The sequence below is a fragment of the Hippopotamus amphibius genome, chromosome 5, assembly GCF_030028045.1.
Source record: "Hippopotamus amphibius kiboko isolate mHipAmp2 chromosome 5, mHipAmp2.hap2, whole genome shotgun sequence".
Classification (NCBI taxonomy): Eukaryota; Metazoa; Chordata; class Mammalia; order Artiodactyla; family Hippopotamidae; genus Hippopotamus; species Hippopotamus amphibius.
This window is the reverse complement of record NC_080190.1, coordinates 159,596,437-159,621,366: the sequence shown is the minus strand read 5'-3', so window position 1 is coordinate 159,621,366 and position 24,930 is coordinate 159,596,437. Positions and strand designations below refer to the sequence as shown.

At 39.6% G+C, this 24,930-nt stretch overlaps 1 protein-coding gene across 1 annotated transcript; it reads right to left on the bottom strand.

Annotated features, from left to right (window-relative positions):
- Positions 1-1,872: 1,872 nt before the first annotated feature.
- On the bottom strand, positions 1,873-23,502 carry SQLE (squalene epoxidase). Its single transcript, XM_057734950.1, has 12 exons — positions 23,364-23,502; positions 22,263-22,996; positions 18,358-18,610; positions 11,860-12,040; positions 10,612-10,708; positions 9,615-9,728; positions 9,363-9,534; positions 8,433-8,528; positions 5,449-5,591; positions 4,942-5,038; positions 3,196-3,283; positions 1,873-2,404 (listed from the first exon to the last, which is right to left on the bottom strand). The coding sequence occupies exons 2-12, from the start codon at positions 22,551-22,553 to the stop codon at positions 2,212-2,214; spliced, it is 1,725 nt and encodes a 574-aa protein (XP_057590933.1). The 5' UTR covers positions 22,554-22,996; positions 23,364-23,502; the 3' UTR covers positions 1,873-2,211.
- Positions 23,503-24,930: the final 1,428 nt, after the last annotated feature.

Below are 24,930 nucleotides of genomic sequence, written 5' to 3'. Positions count from 1 at the left end.
GGGGAGCTGCCATCCTCTTGTGACAATTTGGATAAGACTAAGAAAGGTGTTTTAACTCTGACCGTATAGCTAGCTACGTCCTTTGGAGAGGAGAGGAACAAGCAAGACAAACAAAAAAACACCCAGAATCTGAAATGTGCTTGATAGGCATCTAGCAAATAGTAGGAAAAGCAGCATTAATTTGTAGTCAGAAGGCAAAGGATTCTGCCACTAGTCAAATGTCCCAAGGCAGCCTATTGGTGTCATCTGTAAAATCAGGGCTAATGATTTCTCTGGTTCCCTTCAGTTTTCTGATTTTGTAAGTTATTTATTTTGTCAGAAGGTCTCAAATCCTGATACTGGAGGGGAAGTGAGTTAACCTGCTTTATTTCACCATCATAGTAGAAAGGATTTTAAAAAGTATCTAGTAGGCAAAGGGAAGCAGAAGCCTCAATCAGCCCAGCTTGGTGGAAACCCTGGGAGGAATGTGAAAAAGGAATTGTTTCCCGGCATGTAAGGAGTTTGGGGGTCTCAACTAACGAGGCTGGCAAGCGGAACTCAGCCGGTAAGTCCACGGCCATCGTACATCCGCTTCTTGAAACTACCTTGCTGTTTCTCATGTGTAATCAGATGCACAGCAGTAACTGCATGAAGTGGGATCTTTAGTTCTCTGTGAAACATCCCCCACAAAGAAAGCCAGCTGCTAAAAAAAAAAGGCCAGATCTAAGAAAGTACTTTGAACCAGGAAATAGAAGTGTAGGATTAATTAAAGGGGAATTTCACAAAACCAAGCAAACAAGTCCAGGTACACTGTGCTAAAACAAGGCAAAGTGATCTGGCTAGTGAACCATTTCCTCAACTGAGAAAATTTCAACTTAAAAGTTGAAAAAGAGAAATGTTGATTGTAAAAGCTTTATAAGTCATTTTAGCCCTAATCATTAGACTCTGAAGTAGTTACTTAATATTCCAGGTTATATTTTACTGCTCTTTTAAGGGAAGCAATTTACTTTAGTCATATTTGGGGATTTACTTAAGTCTCATGATACCCTTCTGAATGTCCATAATCTCTTCAGATATACTGTAAACTCTGTAAAGGGTGACTGATTTTAAGGCATTATGCCAGATATTGCAAGTGCTCACTTTTTTTTTTTTTAATGACATGATTGAATCTTTTTTAATAAATTTTTAAAATTTTTATTTCATTTGTTCATTTATTTTTGGCTGCGTTGGCTCTTAATTGCAGCACACAGGATCTTTGTTGAGGCATGCAGGATCTTTTGTTGTAGCACAGGGGCTTCTCTCTAGTTATGGCGTGCGGGTTTTGTCTTAGAGTTGTAGCGCACAGGCTCCAGGGTGCTCAAACTCTGTAGTTGTGGTGCACAGGTTCCAGAGCACTGTAGTTGGTGGCACACGGGCTCTCTAGCTGAGGCGGGCAAGCTCAGTAGTTGTGGCACATGGGCTTAGTTGCGCCATGGCAACTGGGATCTTAGTTTCCTAACAAGGGATCGAACTTGTGTCCCCTGCATTACAAGGTGGATTCTCTACCGCTGGACATCCAGGGAGATCCCACTTATTTGTTCATTCACTGTTTCTTGAAATAAGCCTAGCCTGGCTTATTAATGTTACACAGTGGAATTTATACAAAGCCCTCAATTGCCTTTCTATATGAATGTGATATTTTCCAAGAACTCAGAAAAGAACCTAATCCAATTGGATAGGTGAGGAAAGACAGATGGATAGAAGAGGAAAATAAGGTCCAGAGATATTAAGGCAACTTCCCCAATGTCAAGAGTTATTTAACACAATAGGTTTCCCTCTGCATTTTCCATCCCACTTTGGTTTTCTTTTTCATAAATTATGTAAATAAGTCCACAGCAAGAGACCAAAAAGACATGAGAGTTCGTTCTTCATTTTATTTGCATGTCCCACAATAACTCACCCCAAATACTGAATTCAAAAGACAAACTGCAGTTCCTCAGTGTTAGCACTAACTTATGGTAACAATCATTTCTTTTAAATATCTATCTTATTTTACCTTTCATTTGAAATTGCAAACTAAAGTAAATATTTACATGTTTATATACAAATAACTTCAAAAACAAATTAATCTCAAACTTGGTCAGAGTTCCCACTTTAGAAGTGGTATAGTACCGTGCTATATACATCCTCTTCCAAGCCTCTTCAGACTTGGCAAGTTCCCAGTATTCGTTCACAAATGCTTCCTCTTTAAGCTTAATGAACCAGGTACTTCATTTCTGAGTAAATCAGAGGAAATATGATGGCACACGCTCTGTACAATACAGCACCGCTACTGAAAATGGCTCGGGGTTTTGTAATCCAAGGTTCCGACTTAAAGCAAAAATATATTGCATAGAGTGCAACGGCAAAGAAGTGTCTGATTAAAACCAGAGGATTAGGAGACAGTCTGTAATAGGAAAAATATATATATTAGTGAGACCTGGAAGTGAAAACTGACTCATAAAGACATTCCAATTATATATCATCTATAAAGGTAAACACACCCTCTACATTTTAGGGGACTTTATAAGCTTGTATCTGCCAGCAAAGGGACAAATTAAGAATTTTTTTTTCTTAAAAGAAACTCCTTAGACTTTTACCCCGTCAAATAAGCCACAAACGCGTCTTAGTTTATGTAAACTGTATGCTTTGAGCTATTTTCTTTCACTGATCTTGAGAGCTCAGTCTGAAATAGCTGGATAGCCTGGCCTGTTGAGTCTAGATTTTTCAAAAGATAACAGTGTTGACATTCAGACAGCAGATGAAGGAGAAAAATCTTAATGAATTTCATTTCGCAGCTTCTCCAAGAATAATTCTACATTTGTCTGCACGGTCAGAACTGTTACTGAGTTTCATGAGTCCCACACTTCGGTAGAATTAAATTTTAAATATAGACGTCTGTTACTCATGGTTCCCACAGATCAGGTCATGTGCATAAACCCACAGGCAAAAAACAAGCTTCTGTTTTAATCAAGCGTTTTAGCCTCATCTACCGCCAACTGAGAATCAACACTGTTTCCTAGAGCTAAAATGCAGGACTATGTTTTTCATTTTTCTGGGCTATGTCTTGTTTGAGACAGTAATGAATAATAAAATGACAGAATGCATAAGGAAGAGAGATTTGCAGTGATTCATAAACCGAACAGTCCTAAGAAAATCTGGGATATCTGTTTCTTCTGTGTCATCAAAACAACTTACACAGAAAGCAGCCCAACTGGACCAGCAACACATTCTCCACCGAGTTTGAAATAAAGAAAACAGGCTCTTCTTAGTTGATGTAGGGAATCTAAAATACAAGTTAAAAGTTACTCTCAATCAAAATATTCACACATTTATGCTGGGTGCTGATAAATCAGAAAAAATGAATATGTAACATTTATCACACCTTATAAATAATTTCTAAAAAATTTAGTGCTGGCATTTCAGCAACCCAAGATTTCTTTTAAATTTCATAATTAACACTACACATAGTAATTTAAGTATGAATAAACTTTTTTTTTCCTGCTAGTAAGTAATTACTAAACATGTAGTTCTTGGAAGTTATTTAAAAAGCTATTTCCTCGAATGTGTTGTAAATTCGTTAAATGATGCAAAATATTTTGTAAACACTTTTCTTATAAAAACAGAATTCTAGAAACCAGATTCCCAGTCTCTAAGATGCCTGACTCATATCTCTGAGCAGCAGATTATCAAGTAAAAAGAACAGCTGTGAAGAGTAAATAATAATAATGCCTTATATCTGTGCATTTTTATACTGTTCAAAATGATTCATGAAACCCTCACAACATAGTATAATCAATGGATAACCTTTTTAATAGTATAGAGCCAATGTTCTTAAGTATGCCTAGATTGTTTTTTACAAAAGATAAAGGATACAACAAGTAACCTACTCCAAGAAAGCTCATTCTTCCTCCAATATTTAACTTTTTTAATGTTTTGTCAGCACATTCAAACTCATAATGTAAGAAACTGAAGAGCTTAGAAAAGCGTAGAAAGAAGAGCTTAGAAAAACTCCAAATTTACTTCTTTTCTTGCCCAACTAGCCACTGTAACTTCCATGCTCAACTAAGGTGTGTTTTCTTTTAGCAAGAATGATGGTTAGAGAGGCTGCAGGAAGCATTTGTACTGTATCATCCTTTGTAATCAAATCACGAAAGCATACATCACTAGGGCCTTGGCCAGGTCATAGAAATAGCTTTGTTGTAAACACCTGAGGTAATGAGATTCGAGTTGTATTTATTCTTGAAAACCTAAAGGTCTAGTTTCACTAACCTACAACTCACTAATTTGTACACAGCCATGGTTGGGAAGTGGCACAGGTGCCTTTTCCTCCATTTCTAGCACTGCTTCTGCTAAGTCATGTTTTCCTTAATGTATAGAGTGACCATCACCTCTACAATACGGAAGCAAAAACAAGCATGGGAATATTTCACATGAGTAAAAGGTGGATGCCTTCTGCTTGTGCATTTTAACAGGAGACACAGTCTAGGCTTGATATGAAGCTCATATTCATTTTACAAAATACTACTTTGAAAAGAAATTGAAACGTGTTCAGGAAGAAAAAGATTAATAACTACATTGCCTTTTAATTCACGGCCAGAAAGATCTTCCTTCACAATCTTATGCATTTGGGGATATCCGTGATCTGATTTGGACCATAGGAATGAAATGACACACTGAGGTGTTGCTATTAAGGTTGTCTAAGGAGGCAACAGTCTTCCACACAAAGTGGTACCTACATGATGATTAGAAGACAAACCTACATGATGATTAGAAGACATCTTGCTCGATGATGATGTGAAAAAGGACTACCAACTTGCAAGTTAGCAAACTCAGGAAACAATTCTATTTCTGGCCTAATCACTACTTTTTTATAATAAAGTTCTACTCCTGTGCTAAAAATCTGCTATTCAGTAATATTAATTTAAAACTATCTGCACTTACCATCTGTGGCAGAAAATAATTCATAAAGAGCCTGGGCAAGGATATTCACAACAAAGGAATGAGACATTCTTCTTGTCCAATAGAATGATTTTTTGGCCTAAAAAAGAAAAAGAACACTTACTATACGGTGAGGGTTTAAAAAAAAAAAAGAAAAAAAGAGCAAAAACTAGTTTATAATCCCCTAAAGTGATACTTATCCTAAGGACTATTTACAAGTAATTATGCCTTCGTTCAACATTTACACACCCACAAAAAAAATCTCCAGAGCAACGAGTTACATCCCTGAAGCTAATCAGCCCATGTAATTCAATGTTACATAATATCCAAATACAGAAATTCTAGATTCATAGGTTGCAAGTCAAGTTCTCAATCTTGAACAAGACTGCTTAAGAATCACTACTAAGGACCAGGCTCCTAGGTACAGACCTCGCCTTCAAAGCCCCATTCCTCTTAGGCCCCAGAAAGAAATCTATTTTGCCCCATTTTTGTCAAAGGATAATATCTCACCTGGAAAACAGCTGCATCATCATAAAGGTCAGGGATACCCTTTAGCAATTTTCTCCATAGTTTTATGTCATTAAAAACAACAGTCATTCCTCCTCCAGTGAGAGGATGCCTCATATTATATGCATCTCCCAAAAGAAGAACACCTATAAAGAGAGAGAAATTAGATTATGACATCATCCTGTAGCATCCTTTAAGACAAAAAAAAGAAAAAACCCTATTTTGTTACTTTATAAACATGTTGAATGTGAACTAGTAAATTAGAATGTGAAAATACAAGGGACTAAATCATGACTAAAATTTATTCAGGCAAAAATTCAAGAGTTGATTCAATTAAGATTTATTGGGTAACTAATATGTGCCAGACACTGGGGACACAGTGAAAACAAGAACGTGGTCCCTGCCCTCAGGAAACTCACTTGTGAACTTAGAGTGAAGTCAAACAATGTCAAAATATTATTAGGTCTCTTCCATGAAAAAACGAATGTACAGGCATCCACGCATAAAAAGCAAGCCTTCTACAAGGGGAAAAATAAATTAAAAGGCCATTGACATGTCACTATAATATTTGCTGCCAGCCTGTTATAGAGAGATGTCTGTATGGTTCTAAGGGAATCGGCAGATATTCCAAACCGATCAGAAGTTTAAGAGAATAAGCCTTGATTGAATCTTAGCTGAAAATTAGCCCCTTGAAACAAAACTACAGAAGCAGAAAGCTCTGCATTTGACTCGAGGTACACCTCCTGACCAAGCTCCTGACTCTAAGATTCCTTTCTGCTGTCAGGCTGGCTAATGACCTATGACTTAGAGGGATAGTTAAACAAAGCATTTATTCAATTTTGTCTCTGAGAGAAACTGACAACCATAATAGTGGTGAGGTGGCAGAATTATGGATAACTTTTTCTATAATGTCACAATATACTACATTTATAACTAATTATAGAATACACATAATATACATTAATTTATGAAAAGGTAGCTTCTAATATTAATCCACATTTTTTATGTATTAGTCTAATACCTTCACTAAAACCCACAAACTATAACCAGCTTTTATTCCTCCCTCTCCAGGGAACATTCCCAGTCCCACCAACTAGGGTATGTTGTGTTCCCACCACGTGCTCTTTATATCAATTTGGCACCAGCTGTCATTCTGCATTGCATTATAGTTTATATGACTCGTAGTTTATGATGCATGTTTTTCCATAGCAAATGACAGCTGTTTATGTTCAGGAACCTCAGTGTATCGACAGCTCCCATTCACACCTCTCCTCAGAGCTCCACACTCTTGTTTTCAGTGGGGCTCCACCCAGCCACTCAAATGACCTCCCAGCCCCTCACACCCACTATGTCCGAAACTGAACTCATCAGCTCCCCACACTCCCCTTAAACTTATACTTTTTCCCCTGTAATTTCCAATGTTAGCAAATAGATGGCAAAATTATCTAAGCCTGAAACCTGGAATCCATCATGAGCCCTCACTCTCTCTTTCTACCATTAATCACTGAGTTTCTTGCATTCTGTATCTCAGATGTTACTCAAACCCATTCTCAACCTTCCATTTTTATTGCTACACCCTAGTTCAGGCCTTTCATCATCACTCATAAGGAATAATAAATAGCCATACTATAGGCTTTAGTCTGAACTTTCCTCCAAACCACCTTCCACAACACATCAGAGTAATATCTCTGAAACGAAACTCTAATCATGCCACTACCGTGTTTAAAACTTTTCAATAAACTATTAGAACTAATAAATGAGTTCAGCAAGTCTTGAAGATACAAGTTAAATATGCAAAAGTCAATTTTTTTCTATACACTAGCAATGAAGAATCTTAAAATGAAAATAAGTCCATTAATAATAGCATCAAAAGGAGTAAAATACTTAGGAATATATTTAACCAAAGAAATGTAAAACTTGCCCTCTGAAAACTACAAAATACTGTTGAAACAAATAAACTCAAATTTACAGTCAAATTTCGACAAGAGTGCCAAGACACTTCAATGGGGAATAGTCTTTTCAACAAATGGAACTAGTGCAACTGGATGTCTACATACAAAAGAAGCTGGACCCCTTTCTCAAACCATACATAAAATTTAACTCAATAAATATCCAGAGGAGACAGAAAGTAAATTAATGGTTGCCTGGGGACTGGGAGAAAATGAGGAGTGACTGCTAATGGGCACAGGGTTTCTTTCTGGCATGATAAAAATGTTCTAAAGTTGACTGTGGTGATAGTTGCATAGACCTATGAATATACTAAAAACTAATGAACTGTACACTTTAAATGGGTGAACTATATGATTTGTGGGTTATAACTCAATAAAGCTATTATAAAAAAGAACTTTTCGATGACTTTCCATTGTCTATAGGATTAAAACTAAATAAACATCTTACCTTTCTACCACTCTGACACCTAACCTATGCTCCAGCCATAGGAAGCTACTTGAGTTCATTTAAGTGCCACCATTTCTCAGCCATCCTGGCTTTTGTAGATGTTGTTCTACCTACTTAACAGGCCCTCATCTCACTGTCCACCTGATGAGCTCCCACTCACCCTCCATGCCCCAAGTCCAGCTTTGCTTCCAGAAAAATGTCTTCCCTATTCACCCCTCCCAGTTCACAGGCTCCCCTCCCTGCCTTGTACACCCCACCTCTTCACAGTGAATCTGGGGTACCATGGGTGGGCTTTCAAACAGCATTTATCAGCAGTGTACTGAAACTGTTTATATCTCTCACTAGAAAACTGCCCTCTCTAGATTAAGGACTATATTTAATTAACTGTTGTATCCCCAATAACTAGAACAGTGACCTGTATGTACTCAATATTAAATAACAGCTATCATAAAACTAATTTTGGTATTACTAATGCATTAATCCACAATATTGTACCACATGTTACAAACTGTGCCACATACATGTCATTTGGAGTAATGAATTTAAATATCTGGAATATTTTTTATAAAATCAGTCCAATAAAATAATACCTCGTTTGTTTACTGGTGAAGAAGGGAGGAAGCTTGCTGGCATCGCTCTCAAACGAGAATCCTGAGTGGCTTCGAGGAATGTTTCTTTCAGGTGATCTGCAATAAAGCCCGCCCCCAAATAAATGGTTTGTAACATTCCAATTTCAAAATATTTACAATATCACATTTCCTTATCAAGAATAAACAAATACTTGGGACTTCCCTGGTGGTGCAGTGGTTAAGAATCCGCCTGCCAATGCAGGGGACACAGGTTTGAGCCCTGGTCCGGGAAGATGCTACATGCTGCGGAGCAACTAAGCCGTGAGTCACATGGACCTGCTTTCGACCTCGGCTCTACCACTTTAAGGGTTATCTCTGGAGAAGCTAAGTAATCTCTCTGAATCTTAGTTTCCTCATTTGTAAAATGGGGATCATGATAATGCCTACCTCAGGGTGCTTGTATGGATTATGTTTGTAAAACACCTCTCATATAGTAGACATTCAGTAATTGGTAGCTATGGTTTCTACAAAAACCAAGCACAAGAATTGGGTTGGCCAAAAAGTTCGTTCGGGTTTTTTCCATAGAACGAACTTTTTGGCCAACCCAATATAAGCGCTATTTCAAAAATTCAGATACCTAGACTGCTATCCAGACTACCTTAAAAAAAATACCATATATGCCACTATTAATGATTCTTCAGAAAACTATAATTATTACTAGGAAAAAATATATTGAAACTATTTTTTTTTTACTTGGAGATTTTTTAGGTGCCAGTTCAAATAGTTAATTCATCTCCAGTGTATCCGGCTGACTAGATGCCTTTTTCACCTGCCATCCTTATCTTTGGCCTAATTTATACAAAGCTTCAGTGAGAACTGGAGAGGAAGGGCCTTTTGTGAGACTTGCCTGCAGACAATGGATTACAATGGCAGTGAAGTACTATCTCTTACCAGGTACTTGCGGGTAAATGTTTTCAGTCATGTATTCTCTTAAATTCCTAGGCATTTCTCCTCGGACGTCAACAAGTACTCGAGTTTCATTAGGTGAAATCTGGTAGATGAGAACTGGACTCGGATTAGCTAAAATAAGTTCAGCATGATTTGCTTTAAACTGTGGTGCATTCTAGAAAAATAAATAAAACATTTTAATAATTTTCAAATTTCAAGTTGCTTTTATTTTCTACAATTGCATTCCTACGGTACCTTCATAATGAAGCCAACAAAATGTGAAGAAATGGAAACTTTATTGGAGACCAGGTTTTTCCTGAACTTGGAAAAAAGTCCATCTGCAACAACGGTCAACGGAGCGTGGAGTTCCTACAACAAAAACAAAGAATACTCAGCTAAATGGTTAGAAAGACACAGTGAAAAGACCATTCTTTTAAAATGTACATGAACAAATTTAAATACATTATGCGACATTACAGGATATTTGAAGATAATGCTATTGCAGGAGCTGTTATGTGGGGCTGACACTAATGAACAACCAATCTTTATTTAGAGATGCTTCCCCTTGAGTCCCTGAGGATCACCTTCCTTCAAAGCCCTGCCACATCCAAACCATCTGGGGTTAAGCTACTTTGATGGATACTGGGGGAAACTGCTACAAAGCAAGCACAGCCCATAGAGGATCGACTCTCATTACAAATTTCAAGGACTAACCACATTCTTTTACTCTATAATTTTCTAACTTCACATAGTGGTTTCAGCAATCCATGGCTAGGGCTTAGAAGAATTTTTGTGCACATGGAGGTATGTATTTGTATTATCTTGCAATCGCCCCCATTAGGGTATAATTCCTAGGACGTGGTTACCCAATGGAATAGCCAGGAAGAATCAACAGATAAGCCTTTGACTTTTTCTTTACAAAACCAACATGAGCAAATACTGGAAACTATTTTATTCTGCTATTTCCCCAGAGAGTCTCTTCCTCTTTGCCTCTTCAGTGCCCCTCTGTTTCTCTGCTAGGGCACATTTCTCATTTCAGTTTTTAATACAGTTAACATTGTTGTGTCTGAAGTTATTTGAACAGCATTCTGAAGTGGTCTAAAGAACAATATGTTGCGATCTGGTGCAGAGGGCTTAGAGAGATCTGGGTTCCTCTGATGAATAATACACTGGTGAGCCTACTTTTTTTAAAGGAGTAGGAGAAAAAGAAAATAAAAATCTCTTAGGAAGAGCTAATATTTGATTATCTCACCTTGATGTCTCCAGTCTCTTTATCCCTGTACTGAACTCCCATCACAGCATCCTCTTCTTCTAGTAACTGCAGCACAGTGCCCTCAATAAACTTTGTACTAAAAGATAAATAAGCAGAAATAAATTCTCTGGTAGCACAACTGAACAATTGAAATAAGGAATGAAAAATTCCTTTTTCCTTATCTCCAGTTTACCCATGTAAACTGGACACACATGTACACAGAAAAAGGTCTGGAATGACGAAAAGTAGAAAGATGAGGAACAGACTTTAGAAATGGTGTGGTTTTAATTTTCTAATTTCTTAAAATGGAATACATATTACTAATGTGATGATTTTTAAAAAAGCATTTTAAAAAGTAACATGGGGTTTTATCTCAATTCATTAAAAAATAAAATGCATGAAGAAAAAGTTTACATACCCACACAAATTCATATACAGAATTGGAATTTATCCACCAAATTATTCAGAGTAGTTACTTCTAGTTAGAAGGATCGTGGATAATTTTTACAATCTTCTTTATATTTCTGAGTATTTTTCCATTTTTCTACAATGAACACATTCTACTTCTATAGATATCAAATTCTTTCCGTTCTAAGAATAATCCACTCACTTTTCCACTTGCTCTGTCAACACTTAAGCCTTTCCCAATGACATGAGGGTTTTCATGCTTAAAACTTAAATTAAACCTCTAGTGTATAGGGCTAGAGACAAATATAAGTTAATAAAAGGAAAAGATCTTTAAAAATTGTGAATCATTACACTATCACCTGTAACTTATATAACATTGTACATCGACTATAACTCAATAAAAAGAGACAGAAGCAGCCAGTCCTGCTGGTCTAGGTCCTTAGTATGAATGGAACAGGGATTTTCTCTTGAAGTCTTCTATCCTGACTTTTAATAAAATGTACCATAGCCACAAACCCCAACTCCCAAATGGGCATATATCAATTACATATTAATTACAACAACTATATCCTCTAAATTCCAACCACATAAAAATCACACAATTTAGTCAAAGGAAAATTCTCAACAGTTTTATGTCATTCAAAGGAAAGTTATCTATAGGATATTCTTAACAAAGTCACTGAAGAGCTAACATTCTTCTAACTTACGGTCTATTTCAGTATAATAGCTATGTTCTAACCCATACCCAAACACTTATGAAAATGTGTAAAACAGTATTTGTACAAAGGCCAAGTTGAAATGTGTCTCTTTAACATCATGTATTTGAAGCTGCAGTCTTACTTGGGCTCTGCCATAGCTGCTTTCCGGAGATTCATGATGAACCTTCCATGATGGAAAGCTCTTCCACTCTGCACGTGACCGTTTTCTGACAGCGGGAAAGGAATCTGAACCTCTGATTTGCTCTCCTGATCATGAATTATGTAGCCATTTACAAGTTGGGAATCAATACCTTCCACTGTATCTGCAAAACAAGTCATTTCAAAAAAATCGATTTTGTAATATGCCCAGAGTTACCCTAGGCACCAGGAGGACATGGACACGTTGAAAATGAGTTTGTCTTCATAAAGCAATGATACCATTTGGAGAACGGGACACTAATGTAACTATCTCTGAAATCTTCATGCTTCTGGAAAACAAGAATCTTAGCAAATTCATAATATCACAAAAGGTAAATATTTACATACAAAATTTACTCATTAAAATTCATAGGAAAAATATTAGGACCCTAATAATAATGGGCAAAAGTGTATAGATGATTCACACTAAGTAATACAGAAACATTGAACATATTAGGAAAAACATTCAAAACTTGATTTAACAAAAATCAATGAAATAAAACTGAAACAATAAGACACAAACCTATCAAAATTGCTGGTGAGATAATGATAAAATGGATAAATTTATATATTACTGGTCATACTGGTAATAACATTTTAGGAAATAAGTACAGTAATAATTATCAAGAACCACGAAAAAGTTAGTACCCTTTGATTAATAATTTGTCTTGTAACCCATCTAAGATATTCATCCTAAAGATGATTCATATTTTTAATAATTTCTGAAGTTATATACAAAAACTGGTTCACTACAGTGTTACCTCTAATAAATAACTGTAAATAACCTAAATATGAATCTAAGTTAAGTAAAGTATATTATTAAGTATCAACTGAGAAAATACTGTGTACAGGCTTAAAATTATGATAAAGAATGGTTAACAATATTGTAAATATGTTTCTGTGAAAAAGTGGACTTTAGCACGTGTACTAACATAGTCACACAATATGTAAATACATTAAAATATACTGTATGAGGATTAAGTACATTAAAATAATTTCATTTCTGATGAAAGGAAAACTTTATAATAAACAATTTTATCACACATCTAAGATCAAAATAAATCAGTTTATGACATGTTTTTCAGTTACACTTAAAGTCCAGTCAAGGACAAGCTGGATAAATACTTGTCACACATCTAACCTAGGATCAAAGTAAGTTAGTTTTTTGGTATGGTTTCTAAATTATTCCAGTTAATATTCAGAAAAAGTACACAGATATCCTCAAAGCTGCCAATTAGCAATGTATTCACTTTGGATCTCGGCAAACTGCCCATCTTTACTGGCCTAAATGTTTAAAGCCCATCTAGTAGTTCTACTCTTGTTTTGTCCAGCTACTGAGATAGCTTGTTTTTCTTAAGCCATAATTATATTATGGAAGAACTAATGCTAAAACTGTCTACTTTAGAACATACCAGAAAATGTAAAAAGTATACAGCAGGACTTCCTAGGTGGCACAGTGGTAAAGAATCCGCCTACTAATGCAGGGGACACGGGTTTGAGCCCTGCCCTGGGAAGATTCCACATGCCACGGAGCAACTAAGCCTGTGCGCCACAACTATTGAGCCTGTGCTCTAGAGCCCGTGAGCCACAACTATTGAGCCCATGTGCTGCAACTATTGAAGCCCACGCGCCTAGGGCCTGTGCGCCAAAACAAGAGAAGCCACTACAAAGAGGAGCCTGCGCACCACAATGAAGAGTAGCCGCTGCTCTCAGCAACTAGAGAAAGCCCGTGTGCAGCAACGAAGACCCAATGCAGCCAATAAATAAAATTAATCAATTAATTAATTAATTTAAAAAAAGTATAAGTAGTAGCACAGTAAAATTTTTCCTTGGGTAAATTATCTTAAGTCAAGTATATAAATAAGGTCTAATTTAAGATTTCTTGCAAACATCTTTCTCTCTCTCTCTCTCTCTACTTTACTGATGAAATCAAATATGACAGACTTTGGCACTTTTACTTTCTTAAGCAGGCAGGAAGATGGCACCCTAAACATCAATGAAATTCATGCTTCACGAATACTAGATAGGTAATAACTTTGAAGACAGTGACAGGACTCAGAGCTGTCACTATCTATCAACAATAAAGTTCCTATTATTAGACTACTACTATCAACATATCATGTAAACTGGCATGGAAAACAGTCTTCCATACTGAAAAATGCAGAATTGCTTTCTATAAAAAGGCAAGCTAAAAAACAAAACCAACAAAAAAACAAAAATCAAAAAACTGCATACACTAAAAATGAAAAGCTACTTCAAAGTAAAACCAGTGAGCAAGTTTTAAAGGCAGCAGCATAAGGGTATCAGAACCACAATCCTAAAAGGCTGGAGTTTTAAGGGCCACTCCTAGATAGGAGGTAGGGGCCCACATGTGCAATAGACGCTGGAACTTAGCACCATACATAAGTTTCTTGTCAATACAACAGAGACCAGAAAAACTCAATTCAACGCCCTGAGACATGGCATGGAAGTAAGCCATTTACCACAGGCCGTGGATGGAGTCATCTGTAAGAAATCTAATCATAACTTTGTGCCATGATCTGTTATGAAGTCTGAACCTCAAAATGAGTATACAGTGCATAATAAAATAAGTATCACAGAAGTCCAAATATAAACCAGAGTCAGGAATAAATATAACAAAAAAACAAAGAAAATTTATGACACTTTATTTAAATACACTCACAACCTAACTGAATGGAGAGTTGGAGAGTATACCACATTCATGGATAGGAAGGCCAAGACAATTTTTCTAAAACTGAGCTAAACATTCAGTGCTATTTGTCATAATCTTGACATGGTTTGTTTCCATGGGAATTGATACCTGATTCTAAATTATATACAGAAAAGCAAAAAGCCTAAGAAAAGTCATGATAATCCTAAAGAAAGTGAGGTGATGAGGAGGTCCCCCACTAGATAGTGAGTATAAAGATATAGTATTTAAATTATAATGTATTCATTTTAAGAGTTCTAGATATTAAGCTTAAGCCAAAGGGCAATCAATTCACTTATTAAAAATCCACACACCAGGATGAGTCAGTCGGTATTATACTCAAAGTCCACACTCCATCAAGGTTTGTAGCCACAACCGGGGATATATCCCGAGGCTAGATTTCTAAATGACTCTATGTCCAGTCGTTAGTCTGAGGGCATTTCTGGTTGCCTGATGATCAATGACAAAGGTAACAAAACCCTGTCTCAGGATATTGTCACATCTGCCTCAAGTGAGCCTCTTACGGAGGGTGGTGGTTAGGGAACTTAAAAGAACAGAGGTGGGACCTCCCCACTTCGGTCCAGGGTCCCTGCAGTCTTCCGAGTTTCCTCCTCACCGGCTCCTTCCTGGTCCTCTTTTTCAGCTCCTGCTCACCTCACTGATGTCTGTACATTAGAGTATCCTGGGTTGTCCTGGACCTCTTCTTGGTAATGTTGTCTAGTCTCATTTAAATACCATGACTCCTCTCTCTCTCCTCCTTCACATCTGATCCATCAGCAGGTCCTACTGACTCTTACTTCCAAATATATTCCCAGAATGTGACCACTTCCCCCACTTCTACAGCTATGGCTCTGGTTCAAGGCATCAACTCTCACTGATTTTGCAATAACCTTCTAACAGGTCTCCCTGCTTCTGACTTGCCACTTTATGATCTATTCTTTTTTCCACACAATAACATCTTAAAATAGTATTTCTAATCATACTTCTAAAATGTGAAATCTAATAACTCCTCTTCTTAAAATTTTCCAACAGCTTCCCTTTGGAGTAAAAGCCAAAGCCCCATAGTGGGCCACAAGGGAATCCAGCCCCCTTTATCCACCTGACCTTTTCTAACTCACACCACTCAAGTCAACATGAGTCTCCTTCCTTGCTCTTCAAAGAGGCCAGGCTCACTCCTCCCACCAGGCTTTTCCCCTTGACACCCTCTGCCTTGAGAGAGCTTCTGTTCCCCACGATAGCCCTTGGGCTACTTCCTCACGTCCTCAGTCCTTTACTCAAATGTCATCTTTTCAGTGAGGCTTTCCCTTCCCCCACTGCATTAATTAAAATGACATGCCCCCCCCCCAACTCCCTGTCTCCCTTTTCTGATTCTTCTCTAAAGCCCTTATGACCATAATATATACTCTAAATTTTACTTGTTCATCTTTTATCACCACCCTCTACACTAGCAACTAGAACATATGCTCTATGAGGGCTGGAATCTTTGTTTTGTTCACTACTGTAGCCTCAGCACGAAGAACTGTACTTACAATACAGGCGATGCTTAATAAGTATTTGTTAAATGAAGGAATGAATGTAACCCCTTTAGTTACCTCCCTCTCAACTTTATCTTCTTTGTCACCACACAAAGGTGCTCTATCTAGTATCAAAATACCCTTCCTTTATCCTCACACCTATGTCTCACCTCTGCCCTGTTTGTTTTCTGTTAAAAAGCTCCTCGAGAGTAGTTTTCTAGTGTAAAATTTTTTAATCTCCCACTCACTTCATCCTAGTTTTCGTCTATACAACTCCACTGAAACATCTTGTCAACGTCACAAGCAACCCCCAAGTGGCCAAATCCAATGGCCCTTTCTCTACATTCTTCTTAACTGACCCTTCATTAGCAAACCATGACATGGTTCCTGTCGTTTTTTGATACGTATCCATCCCCTCCTACTAGAAACATTTTCCTCTCTTGGGTTAAGGACACCAAACCCTCCTGGCTCTTTTCTACCATTCTGCCAGCTCCTTCTCAGTCTCTCTGGCAAGCTTCTCTTCTTCTACCCAATCTCCAAATGTCAGTTTCCCAGGACTTATTTTATTCCATCTTTTCTCCCTGCACACTCTCCTTAGCTAGTCTCCATCACTGCTGTGGCTTTTAAGTACTATGAATATGCTGACATCTCTGAAATGTCTACTCCAGCCAGCTCAAATCACTCACTCCTCTGCACTCCAGATTCATATATTCAACTTAACATCTCCACTTGGATATCTCAACAGGTCCCCCAACTTTCTCCCAGAGCCTGTTCCTCTCTAGGTCTTCTTATTAGCAAATGGCACCTCCATCTACCAGCTGTTCAAATCAAAACTTAGAAATTATTTTTAATACCCCCTCTTCTCATACCTCACACCAATCCTTTAGTATGTCATGCCATTCCTGCCTCTTAATTTGGTCATGAATCTGTCCACTTCTCTTTACATCCTCTGCTACCATACTAGTCCAAACCACCATTATCTGTCATCTGGACTTAGCAACGGGCTCCCACTTTCGTTGACTCTTGCTACCCCACCACCACCGTCTTGTAGTCTATTCACCACACAACAACCACATATTCTTTTAAAACAGCATTCTGCCAACTGCAGGATGTGACTCAATGGTAAACTGTGAAATGAATTTCAAGCTGTGAATTGTATACTTGGGTAAATTCATGACAAGTATTTAAAAATTAAAATAAATTTTAGTCAGATTTAAGTATGTATGTAGGTACTGAGTCAGGATGTAAGATGTGTTCGTCATTGTGAGTAGCCGTCAAAGGTCTGAAGCCTTTCTAGAGGGGTAAACAGGACCCTGTCGTACTCCCACTCTGCTGCCTTCAAAGCCCTGCATCATCTGGCAGCTGCCTACCTCGCCAACCTCAATCTCAAGCCACTCACCTTTCCCCATTACCCAGTACTTTCTGGGTACAATGGTCTCCTTTTCAGTTCACTGAAGAAAACAGCAAACATTTACATAGCGCTTACTACATTTCAGGAACTGTTCTGAATGCTTTGGCTTTATGAATTCAATTCAACCCTCTTAATGACCTATGAGACAAGGACTCTAAGTGTGCCTGTTATACAGATGAGGAGAGTAACACACAGGAGGTTAAGTAACTTAGCCAAGATGATAAGGCTTTTTAAGTGCCTGAGCTGGTATTCAAACCCAGGCAATCTAGTGCCAGAATCAATGCTGGTAATTACTAAAACATAATCCCTACCCTACATGCCAAGCAAGCTCTTTCTCAATTTCTGGGCCTATTTTGTACTCTGATTCCCCAAGAGTAGCTAGCTGATCTGTCTTGTTCACCAGTGTATCCTTGGCACCTAGTACAGCACCTTATACAAAGCATACAACAAATATGGAAATTCATTCCTATATGGAAAAATATTCATTTCTTAAATGAACAGTATTTAAAAAGCACTGGGTTAATGGATGAATGATGCTTAAATAAAAGGTTCTATAACAGGTACATCATACGCACTCTACAAATGATACTTTTCCAGTCTTCAATTTTGACCATTACAATTTACCTCACTAAGGCTATTTTGTATCTCCTCAGGCTGATTTTCTCCTTTTCTCTTATTTTCATGCAAATTTGTTGGTAAATGAGTAGAGTAACATTTATACATAAAAACAAAATGAAATACTTCTTTACCAGTCATAGCAAAGTGCGCTTGCTTACGCCACAGAACTAAAAATCACTATGAACCTACCTTCAAGACCAAGGTCTTTAAGGACATGATAACCACCTGGCTGCAGAAATTCTCCAACTATCCTGTCAGGCTCTTTTAAATCTCTCTCAATTACTGTCACCTTTCTTCCATCTCTGGAAAGCACTGAAGCCAAAGCAGAGCCGAGTACACCAGATCCCACGATGATAACTTCTGGATCATTTTGAGAAGATATCAACGTAGAGGTAGCTGCTCCTATTAAAGTCGTTTCTGAAATACTGGTTCCTTTTTTGCACTGTTAAAAAAAAAAGTGAATTATGCAGCCACATTTGTTATCTTTAAATCATATTACTACTATAGAGACACACTGGATGTTTGCATCTTAGGTAAAAACTACACCTTAAACATTATCAAACCAAATGAACCGTTACGTTTTTAAATCTAGATCATATATAAAAAACAATGATTATCAAGGGACTTCCCTGGTGGTTCAGTGGTTAAGAATCCGCCTTCCAATGCAGGGGACACTGGTTTGATCCCTGGTCGGGGAATTAAGCCCACCGCTCTGGAGCCCACGTGCCACAACTAGAGGGAAGCCCATGCAATGCAACGAAAGATCCCATGTGCCGCAACTAAGGCCTGACGCAGCGAAATAAACATTTTTTTAAAAAACCCAATGATATAAAAATATTGCTTAAACAAAAACGTATAACATCCCAATAAAATTAAATTTATCTTCCATCTTCCAAATATATTCAGAAAATGCTGTCATATATTTAGAAATTCACACTAGGCCAAATATAAAAAATGTTTACAAGGGGTTTCAAAGACATAGGGAAAATTCTATCACTACTCAATTCTTCAAATATATACTGAGTATCTACCAGATGCAAATCATGTACAACTTCTGATATGACTCCATGCTGCAAATTATTCAGTACCTTTTAGATATTTCCACTACTCATCTTTATTTCCTCCCTCTGGATTTTCATCTAAAAACTCTATCAATCTAAAATTACTTTTAGGGGCTTCCCTGGTGGCACAGTGGTTAAGAATCCGCCTGCCAATGCAGGGGCATGGGTTCAAGCCCTGGTCCAGGAAGATCCCACATGCCACTGAGCAACTAAGCCTGTGCACCACAACTACTGAGCCTAAGCTCTAGAGCCTGTGAGCCATAACTACTGAACTACTGAAGTCCGCGTGCCTAGAGCCCGTGCTCCACAAGAGAAGCCACTGCAATGAGAAGCCCACACACCAAAGAGTAGTCTCCACTCGCCACAACTAGAGAAAACCCATACACAGCAAGGAAGACCCAACACAGCTAGTAAAATAAATAAATAAATAAATAAATAAATAAATAAATAAATATTTTAAAAATAAATAAATAACTTTTATATAACAAAAAGGCTGTCATATTCTGGATGTTGATCTATTGAGAATATTTAACTTAAAATTCCAAAAGAATAACTCATTCTGTCCCTTGGGATTCAATCTGTTCACAATTTTAGTCCTTAACATATAAGAACATCTTTAATTTACCTTCCCTTTCCCCCATCCTGATACTCTGAAGACAGCGTGGTCAAACAAGTGACCCCCCAGTTTATGAACAAGGACAAACATTAAACCTATCACTGGTTGGGCTGACAGTAAAAACCTTAACTTTGATTATAAGAAGATGAAAAAGGCCTGTTTGGAGAGATTCATGCCCACTGAGCATAACAGTGCCTGTTAACATTTTTTAATGAATAATTCGTAATAAGCATTTTTTCTTGGTATGTGGATTCACAAATATGAATACATTTCAGATAGAGTTGCAAGGAACCATCTTCCTTGAGTTCTCTGACCTTAACAATTACGACAAAATGCCATTTTGAAAGGGTTTTAATTAAAGACCTCAGGCAAAAAGGAAAGAGATAAAACCTAAAATCCTTTAAAATTTTAATTCCCTGTGATTCTAATGTTCAACCAGCCTCTATAATGGACTGGTCCCTGTCCACTCTATACTTCATAATTTCTCTTAGAGAAATTACATTTTCACAATAGGGTAACTCTTCCTCTCAGTATTTCTTTTTTTTCTTTTTAAGGCGCACGGGCTTAGTTTCTCCGTGGCATGTGGAATCTTCCCAGGGCAGGGCTCAAACCCGTATCCCTTGCATTGGCAGGCAGATTCTTTACCACTGCGCCACCTAGGAAGTCCTCAGTATTTCTTAATGGCCAGAACAACTGACTATATTTAAATTACTGTTCTGAGAGCAAGCCCCTTTGTTATCTTAGCCATTTTTTATTAGTTTTTCTTCCCAAATTTTCCCTGTTAAACACACACACACAGTTCCAGAAGGGGAACTCTGGAGGAAGCTACGTCTTTCAGAGCCTGGGCAGTAGATGAAGCCCTAAGGGGAGCTTAGTACTCAATACAGCCTACCAACTCCCAGGTATTTAGGGAATAAGCAGAGAGCTGGAGGCATTCACAAAGTGGGGCCAATACTGACTGCTGGTAATCCAATTTCCAACCCCCAAACTTCTCTACTCAACATGGCATAATGGCACTCCCGCCACCTGGACTAGTGCTCAGGGACCTCGAGTGTCACTATCTCAGGCCACAACACCAGATATTTCAATTTGAGGATTAAAGATTCCCTCTCCCTCCCCTGCCACTCCTGCAACCCACACCCACCCCATCACTGAATTCACACCATTCCCAAAGGTTCCTGACAGGTGGAGACTACCTTTAGACTAATATGAATAGCTACTATTTATCAGACAGTTATGAACCAGGCATTTTGCAACATTAAATCGTTCAAGTCGCTATCAGCAAAGTTAGTGCCATCCCCACCTAACAGAAGAGGTAACTGATTCTTATAGAAACTAAGCAATTTGCCAAGTCTCACAGTCAGCAGTGGTAGAGCACCTCTAAACCAAGCCACCTCTCTTCTGTAAACCTGCTAATCTGTACAGTAAAATGATGTGGAAACACAATCCTCAAAGAGGGAATGATTTTATAGGCCACACACCCTAACATCAAGTCACTGTCACCCCTTACTTGGCCTACTGCTGTAGGCTCTTACCCCACATCCCTGCTTCCATTCTGGTACTCCTACAATCCATTCTCCACACAGAAACTGTTATGTGCTTCTTAAAAAGTAAAAATCAAGTATCATTATTCTCATACTTAGAATCCTCCAGTGTCTTAGGAAAAAGTATAAACGCCCAAGGCCAACAGGCCCTAAATATTCTGGCCTTGATGACCTTTCTCCCCTCATCTCCCATCACTGTCCCCCTCTGCTGTCTTTGCAGGGATCATAATAACTTCATGTGTATTTGAAGACTCACCTTTAATTTAGGAACATGGCTGAATTGCACACATTAATTACTCACTTGATTTAAGACATTGATTTACTCAAGGCTCCGCTGACGTGGGGAAAGGAGGGTGTTTTGCCCAAGACTTTAAAACACTGACCGTTTTTACTCTGCCAGCTCTTCCAATTGTTCTGTGGCTTTCCCCAGGCAGCTGCCCCTTCTTATAAACAGCAGTCTTACCTGCAGCAGGTTTCTTTCTTCCCAGGTTCAAACACAATCCTTACCAAAGAATTTAAATTAAAAAAAATTTTTTTCCCTCAGTGATTCTGTCCTAGTGATTCGAACATTTCATTTCAACTTTCATAATCAAATCAACATCCATAATCAAACCTATTTCATTTAGCACTGGCACCACCAACACTAAATGAAACAAAGGTTTTTCAATCATTCCTAAGTGTCAAGGACATTGGCAAGGAACAGTCAAGCGCTTAAAAAAAAAAATACCCAAAACCAGCTATATGAGAATTCGTACCAGAGTATCCAACCTGCGGCCTTTCACCCTTTAAATGAGAATATTTACATTTGAGTGACCCCAGTCCTAATTTTAACATAAGACACTCATACATTTGCCCCCTTTGAATTCAACCTACCCTCCTAGACCCAAGCTGCTCTTTATTTTCTGATCCAGGGGGGGATTTGGCCCAGAAGAAGCCAATGAAAGGCAAGGCTGACAGAATATCCGAGAAGACCGCGAACTGGGAGCCGCTCTGCTGGCGCCCGAGGAGGGCTCCGTTCCGGTAGCGACAGCGATAGGACAGCACCAGCCCCAGCGACAGGAACACCAGCACGCACAGCAAGAGCTCCTTGTTGGCCAGAGAGACGAAGTCCCCGCATTTCTTATAAAAATAAGTGAAAGTGGCAATGCCAAGAAAAGTCCACATGGTTTAAAGGCTTCTTCGATGACACCGGGTCAAGGTTGAGATCCGATTCTTTTTTTTTTTTTTCCTGGTAGGGTTTTGGTGTTTAGGCGTTCTCTCCAAGACGTGTTGCCACAAGGAGCACGGGGGACAGGCCAAACTCCAGTAAACACCGTCACAGGATTACAGTTCGAATCAGACTAATTTACAAAATCATATAAAGTTAGTATAAAAGTATCAGAAGAGGGGAACGTCCTCCAGGATTTAAAAAACAGTATTTAAAAACCTCCTGCTTCAACAGCTCTCGATCAGACTCTCCCCTTTCAAGCATTCAAGCACTCCACCTTTTTTTTTTTTTTTTGGAAGGAGAGGAGGGTCCTTGGGGTTGTTCCGGATGATGTTTTAAATTTTGTCGTTGGCTCGTCGTGCAGTAAAATTGCTCTTCTCTCTCACCAGCAGCAAGTGCCCTTTCAGAAGAGGAACAGGGGGACACACATCAAAGAGATACCTGGCGCTGGGGAAAATCCCGCCTCCTCCGACTGCGCTGGCTCTGCCGGGCGTGGAAGCGCGGGCAGCGGCGGCGCGGAGGGAGCTTCCTCTCTCCCCGGGGCCGCCACGCTCAGGGGGGAAGCCCGGGGCTGCCTTCTCCCACCTAAGGTGGCCTCGGACTCACGACTGCGGCTCCAGGGCAAGGAAGCGCAGCCCCCACCCCGAGACCACCTCCTCCTCCCCGCGGCTCCCGAGGCACCAGCCCCCGAGCCGTCCGGCCGCTGAACGGCAGTTTCCAAGGAGCTACCCTTAGAGGGCAGCGGCGGCTCCCGACGGACTCCTCACCAGCGTCCCTCGCGGGCGGCGGTGGCCCTCCCAGCGCGGCGCTTCCACAGTAACCAGAGTAACAGCCTGGCTTCCTCAATGGTCGCCGGGCTCCGGGCGCCTCGGCGCGGGATGGGCGCCGCCTGGCGAAGGACCAGAGGACGGGGCCCCGCCCATCGTCACCGCCCTCCGCCTCCGTCAACCAATGAGGGCGCGCACCGCGCAGTAGGCCGAGATGGCGCTATGCCGCGTTTGGCCAATCGCAGGCGGCGCGGCCCGCGCGGTGCCGCCCAGAGAGGCGCTGGGGAGAGGTTGCGTGGTGTGGGGTGGGGGCGTGGGGATGGAGGCCCGATGGGCGGATGGGAAGGCAGTGGCTGACTCCGGAGAGAGTGGGGTTGAGGGCGGTCATGCTTTGAGTGCCGCGGTTCCAGCTGCTGGGATCCTACCCGGAGAGAGGTGGAGCTGGATCCGAAGAAACCCCGCGGTAGATCCGCCGCCTAATGTGGGAAAGTCTCCATTCATCCGGCGAGCGTTTGTGGAACGCTTTACTATGTGCCAGGCCCAGGTGTCATAGAGAGGAATCAGACACAGCCTTTCTGTCCTGTGCCTACCGTGTGCTGGGGGCGGTAGAAAAAGCTACAGGTGCATGGAGAACGTGATGTTCCCAGCTGAGTCTGGAAGAAAGAGTGGGCAGGCGTCTGCTGGGGGAAGAAGGAGAGGATATGCCAGGTGTTGCCTTCCTTCACCCCAAATTTTCAGGCAGGTGTGCACTTGTCACTGTATCCAGGCTGAAGATACACATGCGCGTAGCCTTTGTTCTCTCAAAATCAGAAACAGGGAGGAGGGTGCAAAGAAGTAAAATAAAAGAGATGTGTCATAAGTGCCCTAAGAAAGTGGGTGGGCAGGGAACCATGGAAACGGGAGGCAGTCCTTCACTCGGCCTGCGGTGAATCAGGCAAGGCCTCCTGGTAAGTTACATGAATTGTTTCTAGGACAAGCATTCCATTAGGAACAATAAAAGTCCGCAAGATTCGCAGGGTGAGAGATGGCCCTTGTTAAGAAAAAATGAAACTTCCTAGAATTTATTAAGGCCTAAGGCCAGTGCCTTTCTCACCTTATTGTGACCCTGGACTGCCTATTTTAAACCCTGAGACTTATGTACAAATCCTTTCTGCCATTTGGAGCACGGCTGATTTGTCAGGTCTTCTACCAAGTCTCCATTAATCCTCACCTGGTCACATAATAGTTTATTCATACTTTATCATCCCAATCTCTGACTACACACTTAACAGTTATTACCCAAGAGTCCCTGTGTTCCTTGAGAGGAGGATCTGTGTCTGATAAATCAGAATCCACCCCCGCACCTAGCACAATGTTTTGCATTTAATTTACAATCCATAAAAATGTATTTAATGAATGAATGATGAATGACAGTGGTGTCGTAGGAAGACCAGGTGACTAGAATCAGGAGACCTAGATTCTGGTTGCCACTAACCAGCTCTGTGACCTGGGACAAGTCAAGTGAGTCAACTTCTGAAGGGAGATGGCAATGTCTTCATGAAATCTAAAGTTCCTTGCAGTTCACCCC